Below are 23,184 nucleotides of genomic sequence, written 5' to 3'. Positions count from 1 at the left end.
GTGATTCTGATGCTGATGCTGTAGCAGCCGGTCTGCTGCTGTAATACGAGGAATCGAGCGCAGACCGAAAAGTAATATCGCAAGAGGCCTTGAGCCATCCCTTGAGCCTCTACTCAAACTCTTGCTACCTTGTGTTACATTGGGAATACGAGCAAGACACGTGGTTACAGTACCATCACTGCTGCTGTTGTTTACACACCGTATTTTACTTTCCCCGGTACGGTTTCTCGGTACAGGAATTACATTTACTTAACAGTAAACACTTTCTCCAGTTTATTTAACTCGTCTATTTTTATTGCCCGGTTAACTTTTTTATTACGTTAGCGGCAAATTGCCAGAGGAAATAAACCTCAAGACACCAAGACAAGGTTAGTATGGCGGGAACTGGGAGATTATTCGTCCAGTCATGGGGTGGTCCCTTGATGCGATTATAATGTGAATATAATGGCATGCTACCGCGCTACGCGGCCCTCAATCCTCCTTCTCTCGTACTCATAAATCCCCCCATCCTCTCTTTCTTAACTCTTCTCTCACACACACACACAGATATATTAAAATATGTATATACATATTTATATCCACATATTTTAGAGTGTGTAAATGCGTCGAAAAGCCAAACCGGCTCCTACCAATCCCAGTCCTCCTCTAATCCGACGAAAATTGAGGATTTAAAATATAAAAAAAAACTAAATCTGCGTGTTTATAATCCAGCGAACATTTGTCGGGAAATAAATTCATGTATGTTGAAAAATTAAATAATAAAATATGATATATTTGTTTCGAATACGCGCGCTATGTGGCGAATACGTTTAAAAAATCCGAGGCCGACAGTTTATTTATAAATATTTAAATATAATATTTTGGTATACTAAGTAGTTTTTATAACGCGACGTACCTGTCGCTGTCGCCGTAGATTAGCCTTAACTTACGCAAATTTAATGTACGAAGCTCGTGGATGTGTAAAACAAGTTAGTGGTTTCCCTGGAGCCCCGAGCGATTGTAGAAATTTATTTAACCATTCATCATACCTCGTCTTGTAGTCTTATATATTTATATATTTATCCTCACGTTAATAGCAAACTGTGTTACCGTACTCTAACAGTGGGGAGTGTGTGCATAATCCAATGGTCAGTGATGCCAGCGTCTGCTGCTCCGAACCAGATCATCCCGTATATTTATTTTTCAAAATTAATATACAGTTTACTCTCCGTGTACATATATTTATTTATATATTGTGGACTGGATAGAAGGGAGTATCAGCGAACAAACATTAACTGATGTAATTGTAAATGCAATAAACATAAATGTTATAGAATGAATATATAAATGAAAACGGTATCTAGAGTTGTTGGTTCGAGACATGCGAATCTACTCTGCTGTAGACTAGAGCAGTGTATTTAAGAGCTAATATATATATAATATCTTGATAGTTTTCCAACAGCATATCATATATATATATATATATGTAATTTGTATGTATATAGATGCTGGAGAGAACGAGTGGCCTCATTCCACACAACGATTCCATTCCAATCCACGTGCACTCACGATTCTGATCGCGTTGCGCAAACTCTCACGATCAATCTCGAAATTCCAGCATACTCGGCATCATTTTTATGGGTTTTTTGATATTTTTTAAATTCCAAACAACTTTCAAATTACATCGTCACTAAATTTATCTTTTTTTTTTTTATTATAAGTATAAAAATTTATATATTTATATTTTGATTTTGAGGTCAACTATTTTTTATTTGTAATCATGAAAAGGCAGAGGAGTAGATATCCAGGTACAGACACATATATTTTAAATTTATAGCCAGATAAAAAATAAAATATTAGTGTGTAGGCGCTAAGAGGGTGATAATAAACAAGCAAATATATATGTGTATAATATACAAGTATAGAATAGGTGTGAGAAAAAAAGCACCATGTGAATTATATTGAAGGATACGCGATATACAGACTAGTTGTGTATCAATTGCATATTAATGCGTGAACATTTAAGATTATTCCGAGTTGTTAAGCCACCGGCGATATCGCTAATTGAACCAGCTCGTGGGCTGATATACAATTACCTCCAAATAAAAGTACTAATAATAATAATCATACTGTTTGCAAAAAAAAAAAAAAAACATCACGCTCACATTACTCTTAACGATTTATATATAAATATATATGAGTAATTAAAAAATACAAAAAAAAAAAGAATTTCTTGACACAAAAAATTTTACTCGCCCTCAATAAATTTTTTGGATTATGAATTTAAAAAAAAAATTGTTCTTGGGGCGCCAATAAATTTTTTTTTTCTGTACTTGAAAATTATACTGCAAATAATTACACTAATGTATGAGTAAAAAATATTACATAGTATTTATATTAATCCGTAGCGCCTACATAACTACATAAATTTAAAATTGCGTAATCTACTGGCGCTCGGATATTAAAAATATTTATGAGATGAATAAGTTACTGACAATTAATAAACAGACAAGTGAGACAAGTAAAGCATTCCTCGATGAAAATGTGTACTGGCATTCATAAATAATTAAATAAAAATAGAGTCGATTGATTTAAATATTTAAAATAAAAAAAAAATGTGTAGTCTAAGCATTAATATTATTGCTTAAAATCGAGTACAAGGAGAGGTTGAAAACAAAAAATACGTGAGTTGTTTACAAAATTGCTGGTGGGTAAGCACCAGAGCGTCTATTACGCTACACAAGTAATGATTATTATATTCTCTTTATTCGCGTCATCATTTAATGGATGTGTATTTAAAGTAATATGTAAGCGTATGTGAATGTGTACATACATGCTACTAAAGTGACTCTTTAACCACACACTCGACTGGGTATCGGTACAGTGAGACCTGAGACCGCTGGTTTATCTGCGCAAACACCAGAGTATTGTTATCTCTGTGACGGAATTCCGAGCGAAAATAAAATGCGCGTGTGTTAATTTTATTAGCAAACGGGATCTACTTGCGCTACTCGGTCCAGCCGATACGAGCATTGTGTAGAAAATTAAAGCCTATAAACCTCATAAATTCATATATGTATGTAATATACATTATTTATTATTTATTGCGGTAACTATTTATTTTTAATTAGCTGAGGATATAATAGATGAGAATGGGAATGTGCCGGCGTAGATAAATAATCCTCCATAAATTTTAAATAAATTATAAATTATAATCTTAAGAGCGAGCGGTAGTCGTCAATGTGTTATTTATCATTTGATTTTATTATTATTGTTAATATTTATTATAATATTCAAATTGTTTATTAATAAATCCTTGTCTTAGCGTTAGCTCGATTTAAATTATGAGCGCGAATAACAGTGCGATTGCGATGAATGAAACTAGTTACTACGAGCAGTGAGTAAAGTTTATTAAAAGGAATAATATTTTATCATGTGAATTATTTAAATTTATTTTTACCGAGTGAAAAATAAATATTTCAATGAAAGAGAGAATAATAATTAGCTATCGAGCATCTGGTAGTTTTATGACGCGGTATTTTTAAAATATGATTTTAAAAATATGAGAAAGGTCTTGGTCTTGGGCTGTATCTTCATCTCTGTCTTTAACCGACAGCATTCCTCAGAAAACCTCAGCTCGGCGTTCTATTCAAGAATTATAAACGTGTCTGAGTGGAGAAGAATCGTATGGACTCGGCCTAGGTCTGGAATCTGTAAACCTAATCCGCCTCTCACCTGGTTAAATTTTCTCCGTTTCCTCGCAGTCACGTTCCAAGAACGTCCGTTTTCATTTTTTACCATTCCCAAAAAAAATTTTTTTCTCCTTCTTCTTCTTCTTCTTCTTCTTCTTCTTCTTCTTCTTCTACTGACTTATAAATATTTTATTTATTTTTTTGTTTATTATTTCGGAGCCCAAGTTTTTATAATTCACGGGTATCAGTTAAATCTACAAAGGGAGCGTCTGTTGAGACAGAAATCAGTAGATTACGATGAAGCAAAAATAAAACATACGATTGAAATAGATAAGAATAATAAAAAAAAAAAAAAAATAATAATTTAAACTGAAAACAAACTGAGCGGAAAAGGATGGAGGAGGTCATTTGTGAGGCCAAGTGTGTTTGCTTCGGCACAACGGCCTCCGACGTAGCCTCGCAAGGTATTTTGCACCAGCTATATTTGCCCTGAGTAAACTTACGCCTACATACACACTCTGTATACATAATACACATCTACGTACACAAAAGTATGTCTAACGTAAGACAAAAATGAAAGTTTGTAAAAAAAATTCCAATAGACTCGCTAAAGAATTTTTATTCTATTTTTTTTTATTTTTAAATAAATAACTAAAAAAAAAAAAAAAAGAAAAAAAGAAATAGAGTGCAGAGCAGGTATAAAACACGCAAAACTTAAAATTCCACAATCCACAATATATAAAAAAAATACCTCGACTTGTTCTGACCATAATAGCAGGGAGAGGCCTAATCGAATCCAAACGGAATGCCATAGAAAATATGTACGGACTTTTCAATGGATTATCTGTACTACTGGACTTGGACAACATCTACTGCTATTTACTATTTACTACTGACTACTCACTAGCACACTAAAAATAATCTAAAAAAAAGGCAACAAGTGATGGCTAAATAAGACCGCGTTGTTTCCACACGGCATTAATTTTCAAATACCAGAAGTCGATCCAGGATTAAATAACAACGAGATAATCGTCCACATTTATTACCGATCCGTTAGCAGCGATTAAAGGGGAGGTGTTATTCCCATTCAATTGTTTTTTCCCCTCGTTATTTTAACGGCAGTTACTTTAACTTGACACCAGCATTACTCAGTCACTAAAAATAAAAAAGTAAATTAGACAACCGAATTCGAGTTTATAAACATCAGTCTATCGCCTGTAAGACGGAGTCTAAAAATAAAATATCCGTATGGTAAATGCGTAATAATTTACGCGTAAAAAGAAACAAACAAAAAGTAGAGAAAGGAACCAGCAAGCTGGCAGGTAAACCTTAGGATAGCTGTATATCATCCGAGCAGTCGTATACCTGGGGCTTCTAACGTTTCCTCTATTCCTATTAGCATTCAACCCGTGCCTCAACTTCTCCTGTTCATCTCAGGTCTTTCTCCCAACTCCAGTCATCACATACAGCCGAGTACTACACGCATAATATACAACAATTTATAATTTTTTACTCCTTTGGTTAACTGTTACTCCAGTCATTCCGTGATTTAACTTAAAAAATCATATCCCCGACTCGGTACATTTAGCATGCCTGGTTAATTTCATCTCCATCTTCATCTTCATCTTCATCTTCATCTCCATCTTTGTCTTGGTCTTGGTCTTCCTGTTCCTCTTTGTCTCTCCCCAGCATCTCTGGTTCTCTCGACAAAGTTACTACTGGAATTACCGAGATACTCATGCCTCCTCTTATGGCCTCGTGTTAATTGTATTTAAAGTTTATGCTGAAAGCATGTAGTACATTGATATTAATGTTTAAAGAACCGAGTGCATAAGAACATGAAAAAATCTCACACATCGCGGATAAAATAATATATAGACAACAAGTAAACTGCAGTACGTACACACACAACACACGGGTGCGTTGGCGGACACGCGGGATATTAACGCGCATGCGCGATCATTCTGGAATGTACCGGCCGCGTTTCCCCGCGGCCCAACAAGTGGTTTGATTGTATGTAATGGTGGGATTACATGTTATGTATCTATACATACATATATACGTACATACATACATGTGTATATTTTAAAAATGTACCCGCATTCTAACTTTATTTCTCGGTTACAACTTTGTATATAAAGTCTCTTTAACTCTCTCTTATTATTTATTATTATTATTTTTTATAAATCTTTATGTACTTATAAGTCTCTGTACGTACATACATAAACATATCAAGGGAATATAGATGGATATGAAATAATAATTAGTTGTATAGATGGTAAATAGCTAAAGAGTCTCACGATTCGCGCGAGAACTCCGTTTGCGGTAATAAGATTATTTAACTTTTTGCCAGCACTTGCTGTGGCAGTAAAAAAAAGTTATAATAAAATAAAAATAAAAAAAAAAAACGTTAGGGAGACAAGAAGGGGTCATTAGCACTTTCGTTGACGAGAGAGTCGAGGCCAATCGAAAGCCGAAGCCTTATGTTACATTTATCGTGTGTAATACAGAGATTAAATAAAATAAAATTAAATTTATGTATGAATTTTTTTTTCGGCATGTATTTAAATTTATTTATTAATAAATATATAAATAAATAAATTTATTGCCAGGCTGAATAATTATGGAATTTATTTTTGTTGGTCTAGACGGCGGGCGTCAAGTGGAATTTTAAAAATTTCGTCACCACAAACTTGAGAGCAGAGATAACGTTGATAATAATGTTTTTGAATGCAGAACAGTAGGTGAAGTGTTTGAGTAAAACCAACACAAGGTCACGATCGTCGGATCTAGATATTTTTTTTATAAATATTTAATATAATTGAGAGAAAATTTTTGATTTGCGAAACTTTCTTAGAAAGTTCGCTGCAATAGTTAAATATATATATTTGTGTGTGCTGATAATGATAATAAACAGTACCGAGTACTGAGTACGGAGAAACTTGTGAGTTTATTATTATTTAAGAGAAAATAATAATAATGATGATGATGATGATGATGATGATGATAAATAAAATAAGAAATGAATTTGGAATTTATGTACAGGAGCTACATCACTTCATTGTCAGCGGTCTTACGTTTATTCCCTGGTGGTGGGCATGTAATTCTCCTGGCTGATACTATCGCCAGGTTTTATAAGCACGCATGCAACGGGCAGCCAACCAGCGATACAACCGAGCCAAGTCAAGTCGAGCCAAGTGATAGCCGTCGGGCAAGAGGAATTTAAAAATTCCTCAACCAACGTGTCATCCTCTCACTTTGGAATTTTTCCCCGTGGTGTTGAATAGCCTTTACCTTGATTGATCGAAAGACGAATTAAAAAACCTCATAAAAACAATCGCTAAAAATATATATAAATAATAATAATAAATTTGAATTTTAAATAATTTAACTCCGGTACAATGAAAAAATTTACGGTGTGACCGTGGATTAAATTCGGAGTAAATGCAGAACGGATGACTATTTATTTATACTCCGAATCAGAGTAAATGTGGATTTAAATAAAATTTAAATCATTGATGAAAAGGCAGTCTCTATTTACTCCATATCCAGAGTGATCTTTTTTAAATGCGGAGTTGATTTGTAGTGAATATGAATTAAAAAAAAATTCAGATTACTCCGAAATCTCTCCACTGAAAAACAGACTCCGAATTTACTCATATGCGGAGTAAATTTTTTAAAAACCCCGCCACTCCAAGTGAATTTGAATTTAAATAAAATCCGTAATCACTCCGACTTTTTTTAGCGTAATTACGACTCGGATGATAAACAAAAAAAAATTTCTATCTTTGATCAACCAGCAATAAATTACTCTGATGAAAACGATAACCGATAGTTTGATTAGAATAGTGATTTTGTAAATAGAAGCTGAAGAAATACGCGCGTGATAGATTGTAACTGGCGAACTTGATAAAAGAATAATAATAATAAAAAGTTAAAAATGTAATAAAAAGATTAAGAGAATGAAAAAGTAAGAGAAGGATCTCGTGGCGATTGTAAGATTCAGGATTCCGTCACGATCGTGCCAGCAGCAGCAGCAGCATTGCGGCTCTTGCCTGGAACGAAAGCTATTACAAGTCTCCGTCGACCTGCTCGATCTCTTACCGGTTTAAATTCCTCGTGGTAGGAACGCCGTACCGCCGCCGCCGACTCTCCGTAAATGGAATTAGTATAAACAGATCAGAAAATCCAGGACTCGAGTATCATATTTTAAATTCTTACATAACTCATTCTTTCGTCATATTAATCTTTCATTATAAATTATAATTCCCATTATGATAAATAGTAAATAATAATAATAATTATACGTTTTTTTTTTACTCAACCTGAAACTCCATTTAAATAATTTAAATAATTATTATTTTTTAAATAAATTATACCTGTTGTATTACTTACCTTTAAGCGTCTCAACTACGAGATTCCTCTTATCTCGGCAAGAACAGCATTCCGTTCTACACGTATAATAATCTAGTAATCCAATATATGTATATATATATAGAAATTTATATATATATATAAATATATAACACTATAACTTACACATGCACCAGCTCGTGCTAATTGTAAGATTCACTAGAGTAAGCTAATTATAAATGATGTATATGTATATATATCCGGTTTGGATAAAATATGATAAAATAATAAATCACATCACTGGCACTTATTTAAATAAGAGTAAAAAAAACTCCATTTGGTCACTGTCCACTAAATTTAAAAACACAATTTTAAAATTTTTGAATTATTTAAAACTCGTACTGTCGGTGTTTTTTAAATAAAACTTATTGATGTACGCGATTGCAATGACTTTTATAAACACGATGGTACCGTGACCCTGTACTCGTTTATTTAAAATTAAAAAGTATGCAAAGCTGACGAGTGGTTTATAATTATTATGAGGAACGTGACACCTGGATATTTAAATATCTGGCTTCACCGGCTGCCGGCGAGTGACTGACGCGGTCTTTATTTTTTGGAGAAGGGGAAAACCACGCTGTCCCCTCTTAGAACCGCGAGCGACTGGCGACCGCCAAATTTTTTAAATCCTTTATTTAACTTTGGCGGCTTCGCGGTTGGGAGAAATCGCGGACTCGCTTCAGTCCCGCAAAATTTCATTTTCTTCGTAAAAATAAATGTGTTTTTTATATTTAGAAATAAGTAATTAATGTTATAAATATAAGTAATTATCATATTTATTTATATATATAAAATATGAGACATTTTAAAGTTTGAATATCAAGTACCTGCAGTCGGTAGTTTAAATAAACGCGCGCTTTATTATCAATTGGCGGCAAATTTGAATTTCGGATAATCGCGCGCCATCTGACTTGCGCGCTTGAAAAGAGGAGTAGAGGATGAAGATGGCGTCAAGTAGAAGGACAGTAGTGCAGTGAGGTTGGTAAAAATTAAACGTAGAGTAGAGAGAGAGGAAAAGATAACGAAGCCAACAGCGAATGGAATCGAAATTTAGTACGGAGACCTAGATGGGAGAAGAAGAAGACGAGAGAATGAGTGTGACGTAAACGAGAACGAAGATCCAAACAAGTATCAGCTGTGTGGCAGTCATTGTTCGTATTCGTCTTGGCAGTAACACAAGAATTCGACATTTTTTTTTGTGTTATTTTGTGTTTAACTAAATTGTTGTTGCATTTTACGAGTTGATGGCTTCAGTGTGCACACTAATAATCTATATATTCTGATAATACGATAAACAACGTAACGTATAGACATATATATATATATAGACATATACATATACACACACATACATACATATATATACACATCAGTGGCGTACGTATGTGTGCTGTTTATATATATGTATATGTATGGGTGTATTAGACGTCATTGTGTAGAGCTCGACATACGCAAAATTAATCTGTCGAAACAAAGAAAGTGGGGGAGTCGACGGTGGTAGTGCAGCAGCAGTAGCAGCAGCGAGCAACTCACCAACACAAAAGACACGAGCTCACCAGCACTCAACGGAGACAGGAGACAGGAGTCAGCGGAGAGTAGAACGAGGGCACGAGACCGAAACGTTAATAATTTAAAAATTATTTATTTGGTGGTGTAAATAGTGGCACCGTGTTACCAGCGGCCCCACCAGCGAACCCACCACCTCGGGGACAATAATCGTGTGAAAAACGGGGCGGTACGCGCGTAAGCCTGGCCTCGAGCGGCGAGTCGGACGACGGTGGGCTCGCTCCGCCACCGCGCAAAAGGTCCCGTAGTTCTCTTACAACTACCCTAAGACCAGCGGACGAGTACCACACCAGCGCAACCATGGACAATTATCGGTAACTCATTTTCCTTGTTTTCTTCTCCTTGTTTACGTTTATTATCACTGATACAGATCATGTTTATGTTCATGTCCATGTCTATTTAATGTGTCATCATTTCCGTATTTATTTATTTATTTATTTTTTTTTTTTATGTCTTTGTTTATTTTAATTTATGTCAGCCGAGTCTAACTACGTACTTGTATTTTTTTATTTTCACTAAACTGTAGATGCTGATGCGTGTACTTGAAAGTACTGTAGAGCATGATCTCATATTGAGTTTATGATACACTAAATAAATCACTGATGACAGACACGAGTTAAACAAATAAAAAAAAAATAATAATAATAATAATAATGATGCCGGAGTTTTTTATTAGGAGCAAGTGGGACGGTGACCTTGGATTGGGTGAAGTAAAAATATAAATTTTAAATTTGACTGTTTATAATTATCAGGATGATGCAGCAGGCATCAAATGGAGCCGCGGTATCCAACGTTCCTCAGCAAAACGGAGCGAATCCAGACAGCAGTGGATCTCACGCTAACGGCAACGCTATTCCACATTGTGACGGTGATGTTAATGGTGTTAATGGGGAAAGCAATCAGGCTGTAGGACCGCCGAAAGTTATGGACAAGACAAACCAAGATATTGTTAGATTAATTGGCCAGCACTTGAAGGCAGTCGGACTTGAGTAAGATATAAATATATATACTTTACAAGTTTATTTTATTTTATTTATCGATTTTACGAGTATTATAATGTCTGGTAGCGGTGCCTTGACATTAATATCGATCAGAGGTCTAGAAAATTCATTTAAAAAACTAAATATTATTGATATTCACTAGCCGGACTGCTGATTTGTTGATGCAAGAGTCGGGATGTCGGTTGGACCACCCATCGGCGGCAAAGTTCCGCCAGCATGTGATGGACGGGGACTGGAGCAAAGCCGACCATGACTTGGATGAATTGAAGTCATTCTTGAATAATCCGAACCAGAGTGTCGTGGAGATGAAATTTTTACTGCTCGAACAAAAGTACCTGGAGTTTCTCGAAGAAGGCCTTGTTCTTGAGGCGCTGCACGTCTTGCGCAACGAATTGACACCTCTTGGACACAACACAGGACGTGTGCACCAGCTCTCTGCTTTTATGATGTGCAGCGGCCGGGATGAACTTCAGGTATTATCAACTCACATCTTTGCCATTTTTTTAGGTCATCTAGACCCGCAGTTGTCAATTCCTATGCCCTGATTAATCTGTTTAAATATCTAGATAATTTATTTTAGATCCCGCATCTTCAGTGCACTAATCAATTTATTTATTGTTATTATTATTATTGATAGACACGAGCTGGCTGGGACGGAAAAGGCTCGGCATCACGTACTGCTTTGATGGACAGATTACAAAGGTACCTACCGCCCTCGATAATGCTCCCGCCAAAGCGGCTGCAGTCTCTGCTTTGCCAAGCCGTTGAAATGCAGAATCAGCAGTGTACCTATCACATTACGCCTAATCAGCCGACACTCGAGAGCGTATCACTGCTGGTTGATCACAGCTGCAGCAAAGAACATTTTCCTTCTCACACAACCCAGGTGCTCAATGATCACTGCGACGAAGTCTGGTACTGCAAGTTCTCTCCGGACGGTTTGAAACTCGCCACCGGCTCTAAAGACATGACAGTAATCATCTGGGACGTTGATCCAGTAAGCAATTGTCCATCTCTATCTCTACTCCATCGTCAATTTATTTTTTCTACTTAACTGTAAAAATTTAACAGGAAACATTAAAAGTCACGCACAGAAAGACTTTGGAAGGTCACACTTACGGCGTAGCTTTGATCGCTTGGAGCCCGGACAGCAGTCACCTGATTGCCTGCGGTCCGGAAGACTGTCCAGAGCTCTGGCTCTGGAGTGTCGACACTCCAGACTGCGAGCTGCGTATAAAACTAACTCACAGCACCGAGGATTCTCTCACTGCGTGTGCTTGGCATCGAGACGCGAATAAATTTGTCACTGGAGGTCTGAGAGGGCAATTCTATCAATGCGACATGGACGGAAACATTCTCGACTCGTGGGAAGGAGTCAGAGTCAAATGTCTTTGGTGTCGCAGCGATGGCAAGACCGTTCTAGCTGCTGACACTCATCATCGTATTCGCGGATACAATTTTGATGAACTTTGTGACTTTACAATGTGAGTCGTCTTTAATTATTCCATTAATTTAATATATTTAAATGGAAAAAAATTTTGTTTTGACAGTTTGCAAGAGGATCATCCAGTTATGTCATTCAGCGTTAACAAAGCAGACAGATTAGTGCTGCTGAATGTCGCCAATCAGGGTGTGCACTTATGGGACCTGCAAGACAGATGCCTCGTTAGACGTTTCCAAGGCGTTACTCAAGGACATTTCACGATTCATAGTTGCTTCGGTGGTGTCAACCAGGACTTTATAGCTTCCGGTAGTGAAGGTAAATAATAATAATAATAATAACATATATTTATTATATTATTTGAATATCAATCAAGGCCATTAAATATCAGGAACATGGTCTTGAAGATAATTATCGTGCAGCAAAGGATTGTCGCATGCGTATGTCTGCTATCAGATTATTTTTGTCACCTTATTGTTCAAAGATAATTTTAATCTTTTGCGAATTAATAATCTTTACTAGTAACTTGCAGTCCTCGAGTATTGATACTAAATTTATTGAGTATGATGTCGATACTCGGACAGTCACACGGACTCATTTTGCTGATAGTAACAATTGATTGTTTATGACATTAAATATTGTAAAATAATATTTTTCAGATAATAAAGTATATGTATGGCACATCAAACGTGAATTGCCGATAGCTGTCTTAACTGGACACAGTAGAACAGTAAATTGCGTCTCATGGAATCCAGTGTATCATCAAATGATGGCTTCAGTGTCTGATGATTGCACCGTACGGATATGGGGACCAAAATCTTCATCATTAGATCGTCCAGACAATACTAAAACTGGTATATATTTATTTATACTGTAAAATTCTGTTTTATAACAGGGTTTGAAATTCCTGGAACCCAAGTTACAGAACACAACCAGCTCCTTTTTTTTAATGGGAAGCAGGAGGGTCAAAGTTAGAGGCTGCAATTGTCTTTATATTTATATAAAATATATTTTTACAGCCTCGCCAGACAGCAATTCGTCAAATGGAAGCGGCTGGCACGAAATGGTCTCGTAGCGACGCACTCAAACTTCGTACTCCCATGACCCCATGGTGTTCAAAAGACTGTTTTGTTAACCGTCATTAAATTGAGTACATCTTAAAGTGTTCCTTTATCGTCATACGAGCACAAATAGTGCTCATGTTCTAACGAAAATATATATATGTTTACATATATTTTCAACACGAGCGTACTCAAAAATACACAAAACCCTGGAGTTTTATTGATAATAATTGATGATAATTATATAATTATGCAATTAATTAGTTAATTAATTAATTATATAAATATATTTATACATATATATAAAATATCAATGAATTTATTCGGTGATAATTGTCTTATTATGTCGTACTCCACGGGTTTTATTATTTCATTTTAATTCATTTCTTTTCTTTTTTTTTTTCTCTTTAAATTAATTATTAAAATTGCAAGTGCGTGAAATAATTAGTTTAAATTTTTAAATATTAAATTTAAAATCCGTTCCACGACGTAATAATTAATTGGTTGAATAAATAAAAAGCATAATGCTAATTTAATAGCATAGAGTTAAGATTGTACTAGAGAATTGTCCAATTATATTGACAAAATTGGACATAATATATATGATAAGAGTTTAATATTATTATAAATAATAATAATGATAACAACACCAATTATTATTATCATTAATATTATTAACGATTAATAGTTACGAATAAGCGTTTAACCGAACGAGAGCATCTTCGAGCAATTTTATTATATTTTTAATTTTAAATATAAACTAACAATTTGGGATATTGATTAATTTGTGCCAAGTGTGGAAAAAAATTAACTATTAAATTTTGTGTCTCGTAATTAATCGATTGTGAATTAAATTTCCGCGTTTATTTAAATATTTTCTATAAATTATCGGCAATTTAGAGGGACACAGTTACAAAAAAAAATAAAATTTATCAAATTATAATATACGCTAATTCGTAAATAGACGTATGGTTTTATTTATAATTAATTTAAAAAGTTCAAAAAAATTACCAGCGATTTTGTATGACGGTAGAAATACTTAACTTTTAAATTATTTAATAAATAATTAATTGAACAATTTAAAAAAAAAAACAATTTACGAATGTTACCTCTGATTTATTAACTGCCGTTTTTTTTCTATGATAAATATGATAATAATAATAATTATTATTATATATATATATATATATATATATATATATATATATATATATATATATATATAAATATATATATTTACAGAGTGTAATAATTTGTTGTAGCACTCGCTTCAGGAACGCGTGTTTCTAATTGATTGTAAATCGCAAGTGAGCACACGGCGATTAATTTAAATGTTATTGTGAATTAATTATCAAATGGCACAGTGGCAGTTAATCAAGTGGGATTACAATGAAACTAAAATAATAATAGTCTTGAAGATGTTTTCATATGCAAAATAGTAATTATAGTTGGGTACTGAAAAATGATTAAAGGTCTTGTGACATCAAGTACAGTAAGTTATGTACAGATGAGTTTTCAATAAATCACATTAGAAACAATAAATTTATATATTCTATATAATTATTATTAATATTATTATAATTATATTTATAATGAATTTGTACTAGGGATTATTGAGGATTTATATATATTAGTATATATTTTTTTAGTCCACTTACTGCAACTTCAAAACGATCTCAACAAATTTTTTTCTATTGATATGCATACGTATTATTTTTTACTAATTAATTAATAATAGATTAATTAAATATTTTTATTGAATTTCTTTTTATTATTAATATTTTTAATGTGAATTTTGTTGCTTGTTCGACATGATTTTTATTTAACCAATAAACTTTCATTTATATTGATTTTAACAACTTTTGTAACAATGTTTTAAAGTTTATTGCATGTCATGGCTTTGAAAAAAAATTTCAGATAGTTATTTTATTTATATATATTTTTTTAAATTATTTATGTTCTGTTTTTAATAACTCAAGAAAAAGAATTTGAGTTTTTGATGTGTGTTTGATTTCAATTAAAATTGGATAAAATAGTCGATGGTATTCTCTATTATTTTATACTGGAGGAGTCCTGGGAATCCGGAAAAAATTAGGACTCACTCTTGTGGAAGAAAAAATTTATCTTTCATTATGCATTAATGTGCTGGAATTTTCTACTAGTAGAGGCTCTAGATTTTACCAAGATCACCGTCTAAGAAAATTCATAGATAATCCATAGAAAATCTACAGAAAATCAGAACTCGCTATCGACACTTTCTACACCCGCTTTACTATTGAGAAAATCTGTCGTTTTAAAAAACAATCTTTGAATTCATGATTTTCTTTTTGATTTAAGTAATTATCGGTATCTGGATGATAGATTATCTGTATCATCAGGAATCTGAATATTTGAGATCTGGGTCATCAATACATCCATGTCATGGAAATCTGTGTAATAGACCCCCTCAAAATTTCAAATAAGTTTAAAACAAATGTGCGCATCTAAATCTGCGCATACGAAATTTTTTTTTTTTTTTCAAAAAAACTGACCATTAAAAAAATTTCCAAAGAAGATTTCCTCAAGAGGCCATTTTTAAAAATCTAGTTCATGCGCGCCAATATATCAGCATTCAAATATTGAAACTGTGCAACTCATTGAAATAAAACAATTTTTGCATGTCTATGTAATTAAAAATTTTTTTAATTACTTCATTTATAAATTAATTAATAAGTAAGCAGTCTGTTGAAATTTACCCGAAAAGATAAAAAATATTTGACTTATCAGCAAGTGCTGTCACCTGCCGAGTAGTTTAATCACGAGCTATCATGGGCATTGTCTTGAAAATGGGGAATAATGATCATATGTAATTGTTTATCACAATTTTATGAGCTCATACTGTCTATAAAAGCAACTTTACCACAGATATATCGAGTGATGTGCGATCAGTCGCAATAGTTTCGAGATACAACTTTCTTATTAGTCGTTTTATTGCGGTATTGACGATTTCCATTTAAGGAGATTGCTCATATAACTTCAATAAAAGTGTGTGTTCGTAGTATTGGGTGGGCTAGTATGAACTATGAAAAAAGTTCCCAATACCTCGACTTTTAAAAAATTCATTCGTAATTTCGGAAAACCTCTACTGGCATTTGAAATAGGATTACTTGGTTGCTCATATTTATTCTGGCGCCGCATGAACACGGACCCAGGTAACGATAAATTATTGCTGCTGATTAAGGTTATTCATACCACGATGATTCATAAATCCTCAAATTTAAATCTAATTATCATTATATTTAATTTTAGCATGAATTAAATTACTAATTTTAATTTTCAGAGTTCCGTTGGTACCTGCACTTAAACTATCCATCAGTACTTGAAGGTTACTACAGAATTGGAGAAACAATTTCATCACAATCTCGAATTATTCGCGAAACAGATTTGATGACTTGGGGAAAAATAAATCCTAAGTCTGAATAATTTTTATTTTTGCTTAATGGCTATCATTAGAAATATATTAATGATAGCTGCCGGGACTGGAATTGGATACGTTTTGATGAAACTTGTTTCACCTGACGAAAAATATCTTGAGAAGGTATTTTTTTTTATTATTATTTTTAGGTTATCAAGTTTAAACTGATGTTCATTTTTTTTTAAGCAGAAAAATTTAACAAAAAAATAAATTTAATTATAAAAAAAAATTTAATTTTCAGAAATTTCCTTTGCCTGAAATTGACAACTATCGCCCATTCCTCAAAAGATCCAGTAAATTTCAAGAAAAAAATAAATTAACTAACTCTATGTCTGACTCAGAAACTAAAAACGGAAAAGAGTCATCCAGCAAATAACACCCGGCTGCTATGGACACACCAGAAGTGATAGAGAGCCTCGGAGGCGTTGGAAATCTTACCGATCGTATTTCAAAGCGCGATCGTGAGCGCAGGAACGTCATCGAGCGTAGAAAGGAGGAGAAGCAGCAGCTGAGTGTCGAGTCAGAGCAGCTGAGTTTCTTCCAGGAGACGTTTTACCTCACCTGCAACAAAGTCAAAGACATGCTGGACTCGGCGCCCCTGGCTCAGACTTCCGCGCTTCCGGGGATCTTCGATAAAATAAACAAAGAAATCCAGACCCTGTGGAACTATTTGTCCCAGTCAAAGATATTCCTAAAAGTCTACGACATTCGTCGAGCCCAAGAAACCCTCCAACGCCTCGAGACTGAGGCCGCCGATCTGGAGCCCAAGCTCCTGCCCAAGAAGAAGTTTGGTTTCAAAAACCGGCGGCCTGCTAAAAAGCCATCAGATAAATCCCTAGATGTCACTGACGGACTGAAGAACCTCAACCTCTCGGAGACAGTCACCTCAAATGGAGCAACAAAGCAGCACAATGAACTAATTAGTAAGTACACCGACAGTGCAAGCAGTTTAATTGGCAAATCAGACCTCACCCTGACGTTAGACGCCGAAAATGTAAACAAGAATGACGTTCTATTGTCTGATTTAACTCGATGCAATGTGCGCATTTATGGTGCGCCGAGTACCGTACACATGATTAATCTTAAGCAATGCCAAGTACTCATTGGACCAGTCTCGTCATCCGTGTTTGTTAACAATTGTGACTCATGTACCTTTGCATTTGCATGCCAGCAATTACGTTTACACTCGTCGACGGACTGTACCATCTATCTCCACGTTACCAGTCGCGCTATCATCGAGGACTCAACTAAAATAAAAGTCGCCCCGTACAGCTGGAGTTACGAGGACCAGCAAAGTCACTTCAATCTGGCTGGGCTCGACGTAAAAACCAACAACTGGGACTCCGTTGACGACTTCAATTGGCTTTCCTCCGAAAAACATTCACCTAATTGGTCAGTCTTAAAACCGGAGCTCAGGGTCAAATTCTGGGATTGAAATTTTACGTTTTTTTACCTAATTATTATTATTATTATTATTATTATACATATATTTTGGACTCTCACAGTGGATAAGTTGGCTGATTAAATCTTAGATATTTTATTTGAATATATTTGTCCAAGACATACATAGTATCTAATATTTTAATCATGTCAAATTATTAAGTAATAAACACGTGTATTTTCGCTTTTACACAATTAATAAATGCACGTTATCTTGATCTAAGTCCTTTAACATATCATTCATCCTGTGCTTTTTTAGTGTTTGTAATAAATTTTTTTGTTAATGTCCAAAAAAAAGTTTTATTTTTGGCGCATTACCCAAAGTTGTATTAATAATTCAAACAAAGTTGTAATAATAATAAATTTGTGGGGAATTTCATGTAGCCAAGAGCATTTCAAAATGCACCCAAAGTAAATATTTATAAAATAAATTATTAAAAATTGGAGACCAATTAAAATTTATACGTTAATATAAAATGGCGGCAGAATGTCATAGAAAAATATTTAAAATATTAAAAAAGAAACACTTGAGTGTTTGAACAAACCTTGGCGGGGAAATAATATGCAGAAGGGTGTCCTAATACACTTGGAGATTTGAATTAAATTGCTCCAAGTGTATTGCAGCTAAAAAAATCACTTAACTGCTATTTCCCTACCAGACGATGCCAGATGATTTTGCTCAGGAACTTGGAAGTTGTCAACATCAGCATCAGCCATCAGCATCACTTTACACTAACACTCAATACAACACTTTACACTAGCACTAAACACTTTGGACAGTTCATATTTTCCAAACACTGCACAATTTAATTAAACAATAACTATGAGCAACAAATTTTATGAAAAATAACACGACGTAACTGAAATACTGTGTTTTAATTCAAACGTAACGAAGGATCTGGACTACGGTGCCATTGTCGATGATACTGCCGCTATTGAACCGTCAGTTGATACAAAGCAATCGATTTTGCGATTCATCGACTGCCCCGACTTGAGCAAAAATTTAAACGTCGACTATAGCGACGCGTAGTGGCGCCAACTTGGCGCGAAATTTTAAAATTGAAATTTAATAATTTTATTAAAGTTTGTCTGTGGGTGCAGTCGGAAACGAAATTTAAATAATTATTCATATTAAAATAAACTAATTGAAATTATTTATATAACCACTGAAATTAATCACTCAATCATTTAAAAAAAAAAAAAACTAAATTCTACTTTTAAGTTTTTTCACAATGGCGGCATACAAAGTGATGATAAAAAGAACTTTCACTACGATTAATCGAGAAAAAAAAATCGCACTTATACACAAATACTCACTATTACTTCTTAAACACTTTTGTATATTAATAATAATTAATCAAAATTATTTATATTGATTTTAACGATCTTGAAGTTAACATGATCCTGAAATTCGAAGACAATCAACAATTTTCGAATTTTTTTTTTACAAATAAAATATAAGCAAAAAAAAAAAAAACACTAAAAAAATGCATATGTAGAAAATAAAAAACAACAAGATATTTTTTTTTTTAATGTTTCGATTTTTAAAAAAATTCAAAAATTATTAGACCCTGGCTTACTTCAGTACGAATCACGTCGAACGCCGGTAACTGAACAATAAAAAAGATAGGACGATTTAATTAGTTGTTATTTTTTGTTATTTATATTTTAAGTACCGACAAAATTATTATCACGAAATGTTTGTTAGTCGGTGGAGAATATTTAAAGACACGAGTTTTAATTTATTTAAACAAAAAAAATGTCAATTTATTTATTTAATCACGACTTGGATACTGCCCGAGCTAATGTAATGGCGTCAGAGTGAAGTTTGACTCAGAACACTTGCGCAGTTGTAGGAACGGTTGGTACGACCTGCGCAGTAGTGACAAAGTAGACAGACGCTTGCGCAGAAACCAGTCAGTCTCCCGCGTCATGGCTGCTCTCGTTGTCTTTGTCGTCTGATCTCGGTAAAATAATTCGTATAATTATTGTGTAACATGACTACAAACATATGAATCTTTTTAAAATTATTTTTTTGTAAGTGATAAATATTTAAATATATCAAACTATGTGTGTCAGTGAACGTGACTTGAATAATAAGTTAAATTCAGTGCCGACGTAGTTCTCGCGTCGTTTTACGCCATCTTGGTTGTCGGAATTCGAATACACAAATAGATATTTAAATAATCTACTTTTATTAAAAATATTATTTCTAAGTTATTTTCGTGAATTGATGATTAATTATTTGTATAAATTTTCCGTGAGTGTTTATATCGTTGATTCATTGAGTCGGACATTAGTGATGTACAAGTACTCGCAGCTGAGAGTGGAAATGGCGGGAAGAGTGAGTAAATTCAAAAAAAAAAAAAAAAAAAAAAACATTTTTTTTTATTTTTAGCTAGAACTTTATGACGTAATTATGGAATTATTATGATAACTTTCGTTAATTTATTTCATATTTATACAAACATTAATTTAATTTAATTGAAAAATCAAATTTTAAATTCTCCCGCGGTTTTTAAAAAGGCGCTATATTCAACATGGCGTTATTTTCAACAAATTTCACACAATTATTTATTTTTTCGTTTGAAAATAATGTATTTTCTTACGAATATAAATTAATTTTAAAATATATAAATAGAAATGTTGGAAAATATGAACACCTACAACTCGCCAACTAAATCATAAGTTTCCCTAATTTTAATATGATCGTGGAGTTAGGAGACAATTAAAAATTTTTGAATTTTTATTCAAAAAATGTTTATTAAGTTGTTCAGTAAAAAGAAATATTTAATTTGACAAAAATAAATTTTAGTCGTACGATATTGATTTTTGTCGGACCACAGGATTTTTATCCGGAAATTTTTTTATTCAACAAAAGCTCAGTTATCTATAATTCAAAGAGTTAGCGTAAAAATTGTTTCCTCAGCGGAATTATTGCATTTATGTAAATGATAGCAAAAAATAAGTAGAGTAAAGGCTATTGAGATGATATTATAAGAGCGAATCTGGATATATATAAGAATAACTATGGCATGCGCCCCCGAGAGAATCACAAAGAGTTGTTTTCTTAACCAATATTATTTTTATTGGGTCTCCATCGAGTTGGAATATCTGAATATCAATAGCTGACTTGGGCGCAAGTATTAAAACTCGTACCAATCGCGTAATATATTTTACAATGCTTCAGTAATTTGTATTTTGCATGGATTCATCTGATTTCTTAAAAAAAAAAAAAAATCGTTTATTTATCATTCTATTAAAATAATAATTATTATTATTATTGTTGTCAGTATAATTAAAGGCACATCCAATCCATTGCAAAATTAATTTATTGGTAATATTTTGCTAATTATATAATTTATATTAAATTTAATAATAATAATAAAAAAAATTTTTTTTTTTCATGATTTAATTTCCAGCTACTAATTAATTACTAATAATTAAAAATTAATTGTAATAACAACTATTCTAATTTATTAAATTTATTTTAAGCTTATAAACGATTATATGAATTTCTCTGAAGATGCTAGTCCATGTAACTAATGAAATATTACCAATAAATTAATTTCGATTCGAATTGAACGCAGATTAAATCAGGAGAGAATGTGGAGTTAAATTCACTCCTAAAGGGAGGTTATTTTAATATTCAAACTTCGTATCAAAGTCAATGCAGACTGAAATAAAATCCTTATTACTCCGAAACCACTCAGACTGAGTGAATGCGGATTTAAATAAAATCCGTAATCACTCCAAAATCACTCCCAATTTTTTCTAGTGTATTAATATCAATTTTCTAAATTAACAATAAGTTTTTATTGAATACTTTCAATATTAACTGGTTGTTATAAAAGACTTGGAGATAATTTTTAGCGTGACTAAATAAATCTTAGCTTAACCGATTTTGTCGGTGTAGTTTTTATTTTCAAAGCTCCTGAGATTTTATATTTTCTCTTCATTCTTCATATACTTGCTCCATTCAGTGTCAAGCACCATGAGATGTTCTTTGACATTACATGAAAGGATGTTTCCAAATGTTTGTATATTTTCTACCGACAACTGCGCCAAGTTTATACTACAAACCGTACAAACGTTTACGCAGGTGGACTTTACACAAGATTTGGCAATTATAAATAATAACGCGTACAAAAAAAAAGTAAATCCCGTACTTAAGGCAGCCGTTAACTGATACCAGGTACCAACTACCAGATACCAGGTACTCGATACCAGATACGAGATTTCGCTGATTGAAATCCGACGTTTTGGATCCGCGAATAATTTTGGGCGCGCACTGCGCAGATAAAAATGTGGAAGAAAAAAAAAAATAAAAATGCTGGCAGTGTCCGATTGATTGAAGGGGATTAAATAGTCTAAAGGTTAAACAGTCTCGGGTTGTAAAAGATTCAAGAATTATTGTGAGGTCGTTAGGAGGCCAGTGAAACGTATAAGTCGGATTGCACCAACTTATTTATTTTATTTTATATTTTCTTTGCATTATATTATTTAGTATATACATATATAATATCGAGCACTCGACCGAGAGATCTCTCTCTTTCACGATGAGTTATTGTGCGCGAAGGATCAATGGCTTTCGTTGGCTTCCAAACTCTAGATCCTTTCGATCGTCCGCCCCCCGGGGCTCTTGCACTCTCGCCTTTATTTACATTTCTTTTTTTCGGGCTTCGTCGAAACGAATCTACAAAACCTTTAAATCGATTCTTCCGATTTAACATGAAAGCGCTCAATAAAAAATAAAGTAAAGTAAAATGAAATGAAATGAAATAAAAAAGAAAAGAAAAAAAAAATAGTAACCGTCTCTAAGAAAATAAAACTCTAGTTATAACTAAAAATTTAATAATTAAATTACAATTTACCGGGTACTGTTATGCGATAATTAGCGACGGCAGTTCCTTTTGCCCTTCGCAGAGTGACTAGCGAGTCGTGAAATGGGACTTGAACGAGAAGGGCTGAGTAAATTAGCGAATCGTAAAATAACGAGGTTGTTTCTTTGATACATAAAGAACAGCCAGCAATAATTGTCATACTACAATTTATAATTTGTACCTTATTTATGCTTGACTAATATTTTTTATCTTTACTCCTGCACTTATTTTTTTAAAATTTCCCTCAGTTGCAA

General features: G+C 33.4%; 3 protein-coding genes across 4 annotated transcripts in view; 2 read left to right on the top strand and 1 right to left on the bottom strand.

Moving 5' to 3' along the window:
* The window catches only part of LOC103569102 (protein expanded), a 29,078-nt gene extending 20,468 nt beyond the window's left edge, over nt 1-8,610 (bottom strand). Inside the window, exons 1-2 of one of the 2 annotated variants that reach the window (XM_014440709.2) lie at nt 8,211-8,610; nt 8,067-8,138 (exon numbers count right to left, since the gene is read on the bottom strand). The gene's annotated coding sequence lies outside the window, so the exon portion shown is untranslated. Of the gene's footprint in view, nt 1-8,066 lie in introns of both variants that reach the window. The other variant, XM_008546219.3, reaches the window with a different exon arrangement.
* A 427-nt stretch (nt 8,611-9,037) lies between these two features.
* Nucleotides 9,038-14,713, top strand: LOC103569113 (WD repeat-containing protein 26). The gene is made up of 8 exons (XM_008546230.3): nt 9,038-9,964; nt 10,403-10,639; nt 10,794-11,124; nt 11,289-11,648; nt 11,723-12,135; nt 12,202-12,410; nt 12,752-12,946; nt 13,112-14,713. Exons 1-8 carry the CDS (start codon nt 9,951-9,953, stop codon nt 13,165-13,167), a joined length of 1,815 nt encoding a protein of 604 aa, XP_008544452.1. The 5' UTR covers nt 9,038-9,950; the 3' UTR covers nt 13,168-14,713.
* A 1,898-nt stretch (nt 14,714-16,611) lies between these two features.
* Nucleotides 16,612-18,265, top strand: LOC103569121 (tubulin-specific chaperone C). The gene is made up of 2 exons (XM_008546242.3): nt 16,612-16,730; nt 16,849-18,265. Exon 2 carries the CDS (start codon nt 16,996-16,998, stop codon nt 18,040-18,042), a length of 1,047 nt encoding a protein of 348 aa, XP_008544464.1. The 5' UTR covers nt 16,612-16,730; nt 16,849-16,995; the 3' UTR covers nt 18,043-18,265.
* The last annotated feature ends 4,919 nt before the right edge of the window (nt 18,266-23,184 follow it).

The sequence above is a fragment of the Microplitis demolitor genome, chromosome 1 (assembly GCF_026212275.2).
Source record: "Microplitis demolitor isolate Queensland-Clemson2020A chromosome 1, iyMicDemo2.1a, whole genome shotgun sequence".
Lineage (NCBI taxonomy): Eukaryota > Metazoa > Arthropoda > Insecta > Hymenoptera > Braconidae > Microplitis > Microplitis demolitor.
Note: the sequence above shows the minus strand (reverse complement) of the source record. Positions and strands in the feature narration are given on the sequence as shown.